Source organism: Pelophylax lessonae (genome assembly GCF_965119305.1).
Source record: "Pelophylax lessonae genome assembly, chromosome: 12".
In the NCBI taxonomy this organism is placed as follows: Eukaryota; Metazoa; Chordata; class Amphibia; order Anura; family Ranidae; genus Pelophylax; species Pelophylax lessonae.
In genome coordinates, this window is record NC_138779.1 from 127,558,227 (window position 1) to 127,574,874 (window position 16,648).

At 42.2% G+C, this 16,648-nt stretch overlaps 1 protein-coding gene across 2 annotated transcripts in view; it reads right to left on the reverse strand.

Annotated features, from left to right (window-relative positions):
* ABCG4 (ATP binding cassette subfamily G member 4) overlaps nucleotides 1–16,648 on the reverse strand; it is an 81,232-nt gene that overhangs the window by 39,512 nt on the left and 25,072 nt on the right. For both annotated transcript variants that reach the window (XM_082274545.1, XM_082274544.1), the window contains exon 2: nucleotides 7,299–7,568. In XM_082274545.1, coding sequence (XP_082130671.1) covers nucleotides 7,299–7,524 — 226 coding nt within the window. In that variant the 5' untranslated portion in view covers nucleotides 7,525–7,568. The remainder of the gene's footprint in view (nucleotides 1–7,298; nucleotides 7,569–16,648) is intronic.

Sequence of the window (16,648 nt, forward strand, 5' to 3'; positions counted from 1 at the left end):
CTTCCTGCCTACCTCTGCAGCCGACACCTGATAGCAATTAGTGAATTGTCTAAACCAAGCAGAAATATATCTCCCGTCAGTGACAACACCCATAGATTTTCCTGACTTCCTGTCACATAGGTTACAGATCTTCCCTATGACATGACAGTGTTCGGGCCTGACAAAAAGAGTTTTTGCTTACATACATGATTGAATGATGGAAATCAGCAGAGCTTTACTACATTTACTAAGCTCTGGGGAAAATGAGTGCAACTGCACTTTAAAAATGCACAGTCTATTTGTTTTTAGTAATAATAATGTATATAACAGGTAAAACCTTTGACCAATTAGTGGTGTGGAATAAAAAGACAGAGAAATTTACAGACAGAAAGTGACAGAAAGTTTTAAAAAGTTTGAGGAAATGTGCTTTTCAAAGAGAAAAGAGAAAAAAAAATGTTTTTAACCCAAACTACAGTCTATAAAGGACAGAAAAAAGATTTGTTATTCTATACAAACAACAGAAAATCTTGTTGTAATAACTCCCCTCAAACCAGAAGGTTCCTAAAGCAACTATTTGTGGTTGTTCACACATTCAGCGATTACCTGTAGTGATCGCTGCTGGATGCCCACAAAAGTAATTCATTTAGTAATGAGAGCCACTGAGAACAAATAGGCATAGCTAATGATGACTGGTTAGTAAATTAAGTCTGTTCCTGGATCTTTCATTGGCAATAGAAGTTCAATGGAATCTAGTACAGAAGCTGATGAGTTCTTACAGGCAATTCCAATGACTGGCGTATGGATAAATCTTTAGAGGCTGGGCGTGCCTAAACTCCTCTCTGGATGGGAACAAATAATTATGGATCATGAATTTGGTACAGAAGAAAATTATCCACCTAGGATACTGTTGTCACCCAGTTTGTCACCACATTGATGTCTTATGGCTTCAAAAACATTGATAACTAATTACACTTTTCATATCGCAATGGGGGAAGATCATAGCTGGTGACAGGGACCAGCAGGGTGCTGCACATAGCTTCCTGAAAACATCACAACAATCTGCCTTAGTACTTCTCTCATGAGCCCCAATGCAAGCAGTGGGTTGGCTCTTAGGAGGTGTTTGCAAATATCAATATGCTTTTATGTGTGGATGTCAGCCTGCAGGATTGGGGATTTCTAGGCTGGTAGCATTTGCATAGTTTTGGGCTGGACCTATCTCACCCCTGCAGATGGGTGGGTGTACCTCTCCTTTTGTGCATGCGCTCATTAATACTCAGGACCAGGCGGGGATGAATTCATGTGAAAATCAACATTATGGCTGAACCCCGGATTAGAGATGAGCCATTTACCATGTGCAGTTATGTGCACTGTAAAACATACTGTCCCGAGTTACTACACACCTTCCTCTATTTATGTTGCATATAGGAGGCACACTGCTGAGCCTATGTCCTCTCTGCCAGTCCAGCATACCTCTACCACCTCATTCCTAATGACAGAATGGCGTCCCTCTGTGCACAAAGCGTGGACCCCATGTGTAGACTTGTTAACCTCCTCCAGCTCTCCCATACCATGCAGCTAGGTACATGAGGTCTTCGTACCTTGGGTTCAGTCCAAGATACTTTAGGGCAGTGGTTCTTAACCTTGTTGGAGGTACTGAACCCCACCAGTTTCATATGCGCATTCACCGAACCCTTCTTAATTGGAAAAATAAAATATAATTTTTTCAAATTCAAAACATAGGTATATATTATTTTAGGTATATATTTATACATAGGTGAACAAAATGAACAAAACATTTTCGCAACAAAGTCTGTTCCTTTTCTTTGTTTTTATGTCAAGCATCCCCCCTTACAGCAGGCCAGGGTGAGGTGAGGTCCCATCCCCCATATAGATCACCCCCTTTACAGTAGGCCAGGGTGAGGGGGATCTATATGGGGGACCCCGGACCTCACCTCACCCTGGCCTGCTGTAAGGGGGAGATCTATATGGGGGACAGGACCTCTCCTCACCCTGGCCTGCTGTAAGGGGGGATCTATATGGGGGACCTCTCCTCACCCTGGCCTGCTGTATGGGGGGATCTATATGGGGGACCTCGGACCTCACCTCACCCTGGCCTGCTGTAAGGGGGGATCTATATGGGGGACAGGACCTCACCTCACCCTGGCCTGCTGTAAGGTGGGAGATCTATATGGGGGACGGGACCTCACCTCACCCTGGCCTGCTGTAAGGGGGGATCTATATGGGGGACCTGGTCCCCCATATAGATCCCCCCTTACAGCAGGCCAGGGTGAGGTCCCCCATATAGATCCCAGGTCCCTCATATAGATCCCCCTTACAGCAGGCCAGGGTGAGGTGAGGTCCGGACCCTGGCCTGCTGTAGGGGGGATCTATATGGGGGACCCCAGAGTGACCTAACCTCACCCTGGCCTGCTGTAAGGGGGGATCTATATGGGGACCTCACCTCACCCTGGCCTACTGTAAGGGGGATCTATATGGGCGATCGTGTCCCCCATATAGATCCCCCCTTACAGCAGGCCAGGGTGAGGTGAGGTCCCGTCCCCCATTTAGATCTCCCCCTTACAGCAGGCCAGGGTGAGGTGAGGTCCCTTCCCCCATTTAGATCTCCCCCCTTACAGCAGGCCAGGTTCCCCATTAAATAAATCCCCTTTACATAGTCTTCTCAGTGTTCTCACAAAGTCAGTCAGACAGTCAGTCACTAGACTAGTACAGCCAGTACTACTCCAGTCCTATCTTTTTTCACCTGTGTCCCGACTCCCGATCACAGGCTAGGTTTTCCTCCTGCAGGCTGCAGCACCACTGTCACCACTGGCTCTCTGGCCTCTCACCTGCTGGCTTCTTCTGCTGCCTGGCCTGGTGGTTCTCTCCCGCGCTGCGCTGGGCGGCCGCTGCACGGGTTAGTCCCTCCCCCAGACAGTCCCTCTCCGCACCGCACGCCTGGCCTGTCTCCCCCCCCCACCACTCCACAGTGGGCGACGCCGGCTCCGGCTGGATCGGATTCGGCCGGGAGCCGAGCTGCACAGCCAGCAGTGAGAGTGAGCCAGGGGCAGAGAGAGTTGCGAGTGCAAGCAGACTCAGCGGGCGGCGGCGGCAAGCCTATCATGACAGAGTGAGTGACATGACACTGCGGAGCGGATGCGCCCCCTCCCAGATGTTGCGCCCGGTGTGGCCGGCCCCCCCTGCACCCCCCACGCTACGCCACTGGATGTTATGTATTTCCATGATGACGGCGTGGAGCGGGAGCGGAAGGACATGCCCGAAACTGGAGAAATAGTCCCTGACAGCGAAGTGGTACTAGCGGAGGGTGTGCCGAACCCTCGAGACTGACCCACCGAACCCCTGGGGTTCGATCAAACCCAGGTTAAGAAGCACTGCTTTAGGGGAACCAACTGCTAGGGAGGGAGGCAGAAAACTGACCCCCTTGCTACTAGAGGACCTGTCACCTATGCCAGGTAGCACGCTTATTGACTGGCCGCTATACAATCCCACCAGTTCATAGTTTTCCCATGGCAACTGCTCTCTTCCTCTGACTTTTGCCAAGTTAGTAGTGGTAAAAAAAGAAGCACCTATTTACATTATATCTAGGCTGGACAGGAGGGAAGGACCCAAAAAGCCCAGGAAGCTGATGATCCAGAGCTTAACTCCTCTCTAACCTGGGCAGACCATTCTGACTTGCTACACAGAACATTCCCTTTGTAGACACCTACCTACATACAGACCACCCTAGAGAAAACCCATGTGTGATGCTGAGCTCTCCTGATTGAAAGAACTGAAATTCAATGAAAAAAAGTAAAGGGGCAGTAAGGCTGTGTCAAAAGGGTTAGATTATGCTGGATTACTTCTAGCCAGGAAATGAGGCGGGTTGTTTCTGACTTGCTACAGCATTGAATGTGCAGAAGCTCACAGTGTGCAGTGAAATTAGAGTAAGCAATGTCAGTTGAGAGAGAAGCCTGTACAACTGTGTAAGTCTGAAGGTAAGGCTGAAGTTCAGCTTTAAAATATGTAATGATAGTTTTCAAGTATATTACTTTGTTTTTTATATCACATAACATTAAATATACGCAGACCAAGCTGCCCAGAAAAAAAAAAAAGGTGCCAATACCTAGAAAGTCTTTAACGAGTTATCTAATGCTTGCTTATACAGGTACAGTATCTCACAAAAGTGAGTACACCCCTCACATTTTTGTAAATATTTTATTATATCTTTTCATGTGACAACACTGAAGAAATGACACTTTGCTACAATGTAAAGTAGTGAGTGTACAGCTTGTAAAACAGTGTAAATTTGCTGTCTCCTCAAAATAGCTCAACACACAGCCATTAATGTCTAAACCACTGGCAACAAAAGTGAGTACACCCCCAAGTGACAATGTCTAAACTGGGCCCAATTAGCCATTTTCCCTCCTCGATGACTCGTTAGTGTTACAAGGTCTCAGATGTGAATAGGGTGCAGGTGTGTTAAATTTGGTGTTATCGCTCTGTCAGGGAAGAGGTTAGAGGAGAACAGGAAGATACGCCAATACAAATGGAATGAGCGCATTAGCGAAAGGTACGCAATGGCGAATTAGCGTACGCAACGGTGCATTGGCGTACGCCGCGGTACGTCCTAATTACCAGAATCCACTGGCCTATATAAAGTCAGCACTGGCTATCACTCATTGCGGGATAATCTTCAGCTAGTATCCTGTGTTATCAATTCTTGCGATTACGGGAGGCCTCGATACTGAAAGGTAAGTTGACCCTTGAGAAAGAGTATAGCGAACAGACATTGAAGGAAGCAATTATGCATTCTGATTCATGCAATAGAGAAGATTTATTGCAACCGAGAATTAAAGAAAAGAATGAGTCTTTTGGTTGTGCCTTTTTTTCATCTTATTCGACGCAGCATTTTTCAGTTAAAAAAATCTTGCACCGCCATTGGCACATTTTGAAAAATGATGGAGTTTTGGGCTCCCTTATCCCAGAACAGCCCCAGGTGATATACAGGGGGGTACCGCCTCTAAATTACAGGTGGCCCCCAATGTTAGGGATCCCCCTAAGAAAATATAGTTTTTCCAGGAGCTGGGTGGTTTTTATCCATGCAGAAAATGTTCCATTTGTAAGATTAACCTTGAGAGAAACAGGAGAGTTGGTTCATTTAAGTCAGGCTCTACAGGGCAGGAGTTTAATATCAGGCCCTTTATTTCCTGTACTACTCGGTTTGTGGTATATTTGATTAGGTGCCCTTGTGGCCTTGACTATGTTGGCCGCACAATCCGAGAGCTGCATGTCAGGCTTAAGGAACATGTGGCCAACATAGTCAAAGGATTCCCAAAACATAGTGTATCACGGCACTATGATCAGTGCCACCAGAGGAATCCTAAGGGTACACTATTTTTGGGAATATATACATTTTCTGGCAACTGGAGGGGAAGCAATTTGACCCGAGGGGTATCCAGACTAGAGACTAGATGGATTTATAAATTAAAATCCTATACACCTCTAGGGTTAAACATTGAATGGGATTTGAAACCATTCATTAACAGCTCATAAGAGCTCTATACAAATATTGATATACATATAGTTGGTGGGTTAGGTGATACCCTGCTTTTGCGGATTGAGTTCTATTTTTGCATATATATTTTTAAATAATTATGGTTTTTAATATGTATTTTTATATGTATTTATTGTACGGATTCATTTTAAAATGTGTAGGTGAGGTGTGGAGTTATGTGATGTTCTCCCTGTGTGGTCTGTTCTGTGACCACTAGATGGAGCCGCTTTCCGAGGGTGTTTTTCTTTTCTGAGCATGCCCAGTCTTGCTAATATGCTTTCTGTCGGCCGAAATCTGTACTGACTGGCGAACAATCGGCCGTTCTGGTGTTGGCCAACAAAAATTTTAATGCCTGCACGACAGATTCTCTTCAGCCAAAAATGCGCTGTTGGCTGTCGGAAGCATCATACTAACAAGCCTACAATCGGCCGATCGGTCGTCGGCCGAATATTTACGGCCGACAATCGGTACGTGTGTATGGGGCTTTAATCAGAGCATGATCCCCTCCATTTGGAGACTGGGCTGCAGGGCAGTATTCCAACATGATAATGCTCCCAAACACACCTCCAAGACGACCACTGCCTTGCTAAAGAAGCTGAGGATAAAGGTGATGGACTGGTCAAGCATGTCTCCAGATCTAAACCCTATTGAGCAGCTGTGGGGCATCCTCAAATGGAAGGTGGAGGAGCGCAAGGTCTCTAACATCCACCAACTCCGTGATGTCATCATGGAGGAGTGGAAGAGGACTCCAGTGGTAACCTGTGAAGCTCTGGTGAACTCCATGCCCAAGAGGGTTAAGGCAGTGCTGGAAAATAATGGTGGCCACACAAAATATTGACACTTTGGGCCCAATTTGGACATACACTTAGGGGTGTATGCACTTTTGTTGCCAGCGGTTTAGACATTAATGGCTGTGTGTTGAGTTATTTTAAAGGGGATAGCTAATTTACACTGTTATACAAGCTGTACACTCACTAGTGTAATTTCTTCAGTGTGGTCACATAAAAAGATATAATAAAATAATTACAAAAATGTGAGGGGTGTACATACTTTTTTGTGAGGTACTGTAAGTAACTAAATGTAACAGGGATAAAGAAGACAAATCTAAACTTTGTCCTAGTTACCACTGTGATAGATAGAAAAAGAAAATTCCCCTCACTTTTGAAAGATTTCCTGTCACTTCTAGCTAGGTCTTCAGAACAGGAAGTGAAGGAAAATCCCCATAATGGGACAAAAAAAAAACTACCAGGAGTCCTAACCATCCTCTACTCTATGTTTTGGTTTTAAGTTTCATCCATCTTAGTGAATTGAGAATGGTCACAGTTTTTTAATGACTGTTATGATAAACTCAGGCGATCACTCTTTAAAATTACTCTAAGGTAATAAGGCTTTAAGCAGTTAAAGCAGAACTTGGGTGAAAATATTGATAGCTTAGCTAAAGTAAAAATTTAAAAAATTGCTTTTCTGCTATACTCACCTTCAATCCAGAGCCTTCCCATGCAAAACATCCTCTATGCCACTAGATGAAGTGCTTCTTTCAGATTATATGACTGAAATTCAAGCGACTGCCTGTTAGCCCAGAACTGTCATGGAGCCACCCCCTGGGGTACATCACTATATCAGCCGGGCCCCACAGTAAGTAAAAATCTTTATGTGAGCCATGTTCTGTACTGTGGGAGCAGAAGATGGAGAACCTGCACCATTAGAAGACTGATGGATTGAAGGTATGCTTTTTTTATAGGTGCCCTTTAACAGTCCTGCCACTTACCTCTTCTTCTCCAGCATGGTCCCTCTCTCACGGAATAAGATAGCTCTTTAAATTCAATGTCTACAGATGATCTTTTTGGAAGATGGCAGAAGCGCCGTGCATCAGTGATGTGGTTTTCCACCTTCTTCAGGTGGGTGGCAAGAAGAGATGAATCCTGAACAAGTTGACACTGGCCATCCTCAACTGTGCTTGTGTCCTGAAGTGCTGAAGGCACCTTCTCTGCCATATGTGAGTGAGAGGACTTTCAAGCAGGTCCACAATGTCAAAGATCTAGAATAAAAATAAACATTAACATCAGTTTATAAGATACATTGTAATTTGCCCACCATTTTTAGGTTTCCTTTCTGTATTACAGCAACATACTATGCGCTTTGTTCCTGCAGCAGGACAGGAACTTCTTGTCCCATTTCCGAAACAAAATTGAATTGGGCTGAGTGCTGCTTACTCATTCAGAGGAAGCTTTGTATTCTATGAATGAATTCAAGGCTTCTTATGATTTGCCAAGGCGGCGATCATGACCTCTCTGCCTCTCAGAAGAAGCTTTGTATTCATTCATAGGATACAAAGCTTCCTGTGAATGGCTGAGCAGTGCTCAGCCATACTTGATTTTGTTCCAGAAGTTGGATGGTAAGCTCTCATCCTACTGCCGGAGCACAGGACTGTGCACTGTATGTAGCTGAGACTATATACAGTTTATAAAGCACTTACAGCTGCTACAACTTGGTCCAAATTAACTTAAGTGAAACATGGAGATCAGCTTTAAGGGGGGATGTGGTCAATTTTTGTAATTATATAAATAGTCTGTATAGGAAATTTAGTGATAAGTTATTTAGTCTATCGGGGAACTGGAGAAAGTACAGAGAAGGGCAACCAAACTGATAAGAGGCATGGAGGACCTCAGCTATGAGAAAAGATTAGAGGAACTGAATGTATTCTCTTGAGAAGAGGAGATTAAAGTGGAGTTCCACCCTAAAATTATACTTACCTCCATCTTCTCGCTCCGGGTCACCTGAAAAACAAATGGATAATCGCAATTTTTTTTTTACTTACCTCGTTTAGAAGAAAATATACTCACCTTACTTCCTTCTTCCTCCCCTCGGCGGCCACGGCGATTCGTCACTTCCTGGCTTTGCAATGATTCCTGGGAGCTGAACATCATCGCTCCCAGGAATCAATGCGCCTGCACCGGCCCCGACGTCAGTTCCGGTGCAGGCCCTGTCATACCTTGCAAAACAGCTTCTGGGCATGCCCAGAAGCTATGCAGGGATGACGCTGCGGACCCAGAAGTGACGGCGGGGCCGGTGCAGTGCATCGTGGGACCGAAGAAGACGGAAGAGGACGCAAAAGAGGATCGTGCTGGCTTCAAGCTGCCCACACCTGAGATGGCAGCACTGGACAATACTTTTTCAAGGTAAGTATTTCTTCTAAAAGGTAAGTGCAACCCGGGACCGATCAGAGGCTAGCCATTGTGGAATGTACTAGCCCTGACTGTCCCGGGGGTATTTTTATTAAAAAAAGTATTCCCAGGGTAGAACTCCGCTTTAAGGGGGGATATGATCAACATGTATAAATACATAAGGGGTCCATATAGTGAACTTGGTGTTGAGTTATTCACTTTAAGGTCAACACAGAGGACAAGGGGGGACTCTTTATATCTAGAGGAAAACAGATTTCAGAACATAAAAAATAATATTTCATGCAGCTATGTATTCATTAAAAAATGTATTTTTACAAGCAACAGTGGTAAGTACCTGAATCTGTCTTGATATCAGCCTTTTCCAGTTCTCTGTACTGTAGTGGCGTCTCTGCAATTTGTGCAGTAAACTTGGGCCCCAAAGGGGACGGGACCCACTGTGCCCTCACACATTTTTCATCAATTGTTTTTTCATTGTTATTTTTCATTGCCAGAATTCTTTTTTTTACATTTCAGCTGTCAGTGGGGAAGCCCGTTAACAGCTGATGAGTCATCGGTTGTTAAGGACGCAGCAGTCGGCTTCCCGGCCCGCTCCTTAACAACCAGCTATTCTTTACACAGAATTTGAATTGGTCGATAATTTTTTGACCAAACAGAATTTGAATAGTTCTGAAAATTTGTAATTCATTAGAAAACGAATATACAAAACAAAATTAAACTAATTATAACGTAATTTGTTACCATTTAATTTGGAGATTCAGGTACATCCGAATCTCCGAATAACCAAAAATTCCAAATTTGTCCTAATGATGTTGGGGGTTTTTATTGTGTCCACTGACACCAATACTGGGTGTTATTATTGCTGTCTCTGACACCAATGTTGGGGATTGTTACTGCAGTCTCAGACACCACTGTTTGAGGTTATTTGGAAGTCACAGACATCAGTGCTGGGGGTTATTATTGCTGACTCTGACACTAATGTTGGGGGTCATTATCGCAGTCTCAGACACCACTGTTGGGGGTTAATATTGCGGTCACTGACACCAATGCTGGGGGTTGAGATTTATAACAGATTTTTTGCCCTGGGATACAAACCAAAGGTCCTTTGTAGGGGTATAAAGAGGTTACACCTAGGGAAAATTGTTAAAAACAAAAAAAAAAACAAAGTCTAATCTGTTTAACATACCCATCTTTTCCACTCCCTACAGTATAGAATTTAGTAAGATCAGAAAGTTTATAGAATGCCATATACCAATTTTATATGAAGATGAATGCTATGTTAACATTTTGTATAAAGGCTTTAAAATGGTGTCATGGCAGGGTCCCTCCTTAGCTAATTCCCTATCTACTAGTGATTATAGTTCCTGTGCTTGCGGCAGAACCCTACCGAAGAAGTCACTGCGCAAAGTGCCGACTTGACGCGTATAGGAGGCGGAGCCTGTCTTGCCGAATGTCACATCCTTTCGAACTGTCTTGCGGAACTGCGTTATGTTGACATGCACTGCTGAAGGCTTGTTCTGTGAGTACATGGATTTTAATACATTTACTTGTGATCATCCATACGGAGAGCATTAGATTTCTTTTGTGCCTTTTCCCTTTCATGCTTGGTATTTTGTTCTGGGGTGAGTAGAACATGATCCTGGAAAGCCTGTAGGTGTCCTTTTGGAGATCCCTCCTACCATTCTCTGACCCCTGTGGGGTAAAGCTGCTTATGACCCAGGGTGATTCTTGGGTCAGAGACTAAGGTGAGAGGCTTTAATTTATGTTGGTGGTGGATTGGAAACACATTCACGGAGGTGCAGTGGTGGTTACTTATGTGAAGATTTGGAATGCTTTATTCACAAGTCACATATTTATTTGGATACACCATATGATTGGACACTTGGAGCACTTATTTATATTGATTCTTATATTGACATTTTTTGATTATATATTATCTGGCGCAGCACTGTTTTTGTTTCATATCGCGCAAGAACATGGCTAGATTTTACAGGGACATTTAAATGGGAAGCAACGAATTCTCCACGTTGTTCCGATTGATACAATCTGACCAGTTTCGATCTATTGCGAATAACAGGACCTTTAAAATTAAATCTTTCATACATTGCAACACTAAAAATGTGATCTATTTGATAACTTGCAAAGTGTGCAATCCAATATGTGGGTCGCCCAACTAGGAGACTTCGAGATAGATTGCACGATCATGCTTATGACATCGTGAAAGAACATGGCACCAATGTAGCTAGACATTTTAATGGGGCTTATGGGGGTAACACCTCCCTATTGCAGATTCAGGGTTTAGAGAAAGTCAGCACCCCTAGGAGGTGTGGAGATCAATTTAGAATTGTATGCAAAGAAGAGGTGTTTTGGATGTTTTCTTTACATTTCAGAATTCCAGTGGGTTTGAATTTTAAATCAGATTTGACCCACTTTTACGAGTAATTCCCTTGTTTTGATCTTGGGGGAACCATTTGGTATAGATGGTAATATAAATGGAATTGTTTTTGTCATGTCCACCGGTGTGTTTATACTCCTTTAAATAGGAGCATATGCTATATTTTTATTTTTGTTTGGTTTGCTCTCTGTCCTTTTTGTTTTTTTGTCTCTTTTGTTCCTTCAGAGGTTCATTTTTGTTTATAGAGATATTAAGACCCGGTCCACACTAGCGCGACTTATCAGGCAACTTGTCAGCCTGACAAGTCGCACTCCCTCGCAGTCCATTGACTGCTACAGGACCCGTTCTAATAGGAGCGACACAAGTCGCTCCGACTTAAAAAAAGGGTCCTGTACTACTTCGGGGCGACCTCGGAGCGACTCACATAGACTTCCATTATGTGAAGTCCATGCAAGTCGCTCCGAAGTCGTGGTGCATGGGAATGCACAAGTCGCCCCCGAAGTAGTACAGAGTCGTGTCGCCCCAGTGTGAACCGACACTATGTATCGTTTTCTTTTACAGATACAATTTTTATTTTGAATGGTATTTCTTCTGTTGAAAGATATAGAATCAATTGATATGTCTTCTAGAATGGGAACAAGGATCAGAATAAGCAAGCTAGACCACTCAATCAATTGATTAATTATACCTGTATAATCATGTTATGTTTGATATATATATATGCATTGTGGCTATGTCTTGTATAGTTTTGACAAAGCAAGATGGTCGTGCGAAACATGTCATATTATTTCCCCCTGCCTGTACACCATTATGTGTGTTTTTTTGTTTTTACTTTGTCTCCTGAATAAACTCAATTGCATCATCTATGGTAGTGCGGCCATTCTTGTTTTTTTTTTTTTTTTTTTCCAATAAAGTGCTTTATTGAAGTTAATAATTGAAAATACAATGAAAACAGTTATTGGTTTAACAAGTAAAGCGCAGTGTAACAATAATGAGATACATCTAGTAGTCATTGAACATACATCAGGCAAACAAATGTGCAACCAATTAGACTTAGATGTAAATCAGCGAAAACATGTTCCAAACAAGGGGGTATGGACCAGTGTCCACACCAAGGGCCTGCGGCCCATAGAAGAGTGAATAGAAAAAGAAAGAAAGGAAAGAAATAAAGTAAGAAATATAGAGGGGGAGGAAGGGGGGGGAGGGGGTGTAGGTCACATAAAAAAAAAAAAATAATAAAATTTAGGGAAATGGTCTCAAGACATATTAGTCATATCTGACTGACTAGAGATTGGCCGATTACCGGGTGATAAATTTAGTGTAATTGGAGGACAAAGTGAACATAGTCCAAGGTCTCCAAAGTTCGTGAAAGGTTAAGCTGTTTTCCTTCTTAATAGCAACGATTTCTTCCATTTCAAAGAGCATTTTAACTTTGTTTGCCCAGTCTTTAGTTGATGGGGTGTATTGAGAGTTCCAAAAAAGAGGTATGACGGCCTTTGCCGCATTCAACAAGTGTCTAACTAAGGAGTTCTTGTAATTCTTGTAAGAGAGAGTGTTTACGTGTAGCAGGCAAGTTGCAGCATCTAACACCATTGGTTTTTATCCACAATGCTGGGGGTTATTATTGCCTCCATGGATACCAGTGCTGGGGGTTATTACTGCATCTCCTGATACCAATGTTGTTTTTTTTTTTTGTGGCCAATGACACCAATGATGACTTAATCTTTCACTTCAGTGTGCATTGTGGTGCATTGCAAAAAAATGTAGCAGCACCATCACTTTCAGATATTGAGGTCATTTTGAATGGGCTGCCTAGCTCAAAGAAAGTCACCTCAACATATTACTCATTGCTATTGTGTGGCCCTCTGGAAGCGTTGGGGATGACACTTGAGGTCCCCTATTATTTTCATGTTGACCACCACTGCCCTAAGTTATTAAAGGTACTTAACAAGAAAGTTTTTGGCTTGATATACACTTCAAAGAGGAACTTTACCACTGTTTCTTACATTTTTTTTCAGTCCACTCTTACCTTATCTGCTGGGTTGTCATAAGAAAACATACTCACATGCAGAGCAGATCCAGCGTTGCCTGGTAATCCTCTGCCGTACCCTGGGTCCCATACTGACATCTTTTTTGTTTATGACATTGGGAGCCGGATGTCTCTTCTAGGTTTATGCAGCTGGCCCCCTGATGAGACATCATAACTCTGACACATAACATTGCATCATTCTGTGGCATGTGACTAACCAGGAAGCGTTGGGTCAGCTTAATAAAAAAAGGTACTTTAAAAATAAATGCATTTATGATTTTTTTTTTAAAAGGAGGGGTGAGTAACATTATAGAATGCAAAAGAAGGGGGTGAAAGTAATTTTAAGATAATAAAGGAGACATACTGTCTACTGTTTACACAGACTTTCATAAGAGTGCAATTGAACAGGCATGTCCATTTTCAACTGACCCATTAAAAAGAGACTGCTCAATTCAAAGTGCTTGAAAATGTCTAAACAATACCTACAGTAAATAGATGCAATTGGACAAACAATGCCTTATGTCAATAGGTGCCTATTAGAGCTACATGATTCTGGATAAAATGAGAATAACAATTTTTTTGCTTAGAATAAAGATCACAATTCTGAATAACTTTTTATTTTAAATATTCACAACCCCTGAACATTAAGTTATCACACAAGATACCAATAAAATAAGATATAATACTCTGGTTCAATCAAACAAGATGACTGAAAATATAATAATGTAGCAGCTAGCACACACAAAGGTGACCTCCAATAGACCATTAGATAAACAAATTTGGTGTAGCACTTTACATATATGAAAAAAAGTCCATGCGTTAGATAAATAAAGTTCTATGTGTAACCAACTGAGGTGAACTGAGGATCCTTTCTTGATTAGAAGCCCACTGTGACAGTGCAATGTGTCAAAACACTTACCAAAAGAGCGAATAATATCCAGCATTCAACTATAAACACTTGTGCCCAAAGTGATGCACAGTGCTCCTTATTCGTGATAACCCTCCACCATTCTATACACTCACCAGATGTTGAGCCTTTGCCATAGAACCTGGTGACATCATATCCAGAACTGTAGGGGGTTAAGAGGATTTCACAAGGAACCGGCGATAGATTTCCTATGAGGTGAATCCCTTGAGAACGTGCATTTGCGCAAAACATGTCAGGAAGGGCCTACACGCTGACATCATTTCCACCGTGACTTCGTAGTAGGAGCAGCGGCCATCTATCGCCTGTTTCTCCTGAAGTCTGCCTAACCCCCTACAGTTCTGGATATGATGTTGCCAGGTTCTATGGCAATGGCTTACAGTCTGGTGAGGGTATAGATTGAATGATGGAGGTTTATCACGGATAAGAAGCACTGTGCAACACTTTGGGTAAAAGTGTTTATAATTAAATGCTGGATGTTATTCGCTTTCTGGTGAGTGTTTTGACACATCGCACTGTCCCCGTGGGTTTTTGAATCAAGAAAGGATAGTCAGTTCACGGCAGTTGGTTACACATAGGACTTGATTTATCTAACACATGGACTTTTTTTCATTTATGTAAAGCGCTGCACCAAATTTGTTTATCATATGTTTCTCTTCTGTCCTTGAAAATATAATTGGCTGAATCATAGAAATACTGGATTAATATCAATATCGTTTGGGGGGGGGGGGGGTCGAATCGCGATCTTTTAATAAAAAATCGTGCAGCTCTAGTGCCTATATTTATCTCAGTGATCAGGTAGACTAAGTCTACCAATAATACAGCTGTATGTAGGTTGTCTTTGGGTAGGTTACATCTATAATGCTGCAGCTTTAATTTGGTGTATTTGTGTCTGTGAACAGTGCAGCATTCTTTTTATCAGTTTCTAAGTACTCAGTGCTGTGAAGTGCAGTTCATACATTTTTAATGTTTGAGTACTTAGCACAGTTACACTGCATACTGCATTTATTATCTGTGTTTTTAAAATGACTTTACATTTACAATGTCCATTAATAAAAATTATCATCTGTGCAGAAAAAGACACAATATCATTTGACAAATACATACAGTCATTCCACACAAACGCATTCACTATGTGCAATTGAATGTAACACCATATGATAAATGTTTTACAGTCTACAGACCTATTTATAAAATCATGATATTAAAGCGTATCCAACCTTTTGTGTTTAAGTTCTGGATAGACTAAGGAAGGGTTAGGACCTCTGCCAGTTTTTTATTACCCTGTCTTTATGTGAGCTGCACTCAATTAGCATGCCTATTAAGATTGTAGGTTCCTGGTGGGCAACCTGCAGCTTGGGGGCCACATGCAGCACTTAGGCAATTATTATGTGCTCCTTTAGGGCCCCAGGAGACCAATGAAAGAAAAATATTCTTCAGACTGACTTCTAGTAACTACAATTTGTGTTGTATTTCGCTCACACTGTCTTACGTTTTCTGGGTTATCTCTTCTCTCATTTAATTTTTTTTTTATTCTAATCACTTCTTATTAATTTTGCTTACAGACAGAGATATTAAATATAGCACCAGAAAATTTTAAGGGGGCTGTAGTAGCACAAATTTGAAAGCATTGGTTTTAAAGTGTCTGCAATAGCAGTGAACTCTAAGGGTCACAAGGAATGCATCTGAAGGCCAAAATTGTCACCTGAAACATGTCCCCAGTCTCCACCAACTCTTAAAGCATGTTCAGAGTCTCTGACTGTTTTCTATAGCAGTCTCTGTCCCTATCCTGTTTCATGTATGCAGTCTCAGACCATTTTCTGTATCATGTCAGCAGTCTCTGACCATCACCTATAGCTTGTCTGCAGTCTCTGACCATCTCATATAGCATGTCTGCAGTCTCTGAACAATTCTTGTAGCATGTTCAGAGTCACTTTATTGTCCTGGTGACCATTGTAATGAAGACAGAAATGGAACAGGAATAGAGTAGAAATCTTCAGATGGGACAGTTATTCTGGTAACAACTATCTAAGATGGGATGTCCCTCATATTTGAGAGATTTCCTCAATGGAATTGTGATGGCAAAAAATACAAACACACAGGAGTTTTAATCATTCCTCATTCATTTCTAGGTAAAAAAAAGATGGCATTATAATTACATTTTCATGTATGAAATAATTGGTTCTGACATACAGCGTGTGTATATATATATATATATATATATATATGTACTATTTTCAACTAAGGGGAGCTGGAGAGGCAACCTTTATTTAAGGTGATGACATTGTTTACTAGGAATTAGCAAATCAATCTACACAAGGAAATCCGGTTCACTTTGAACCAGGATTGGTAGATGGTGAAGAACTTGTGGTTGTACGACATGTGCTATTTTTAAAGCAAGTGGACTCTCGTTATCACATTGGCAGCCCTCCCGCCGCATAATCTTTGGCTCCCATTATGTTCCAGGATAACACGTGTATGCTTTCTCCAAAAGCAGGGTAAAGTGCAAATGTTTTAAGTGATAAAGAAGAGGGCAGAATGTGTTAGGAAGGCAGATGACACATAACAAGCTCTCACATCTAGTGGA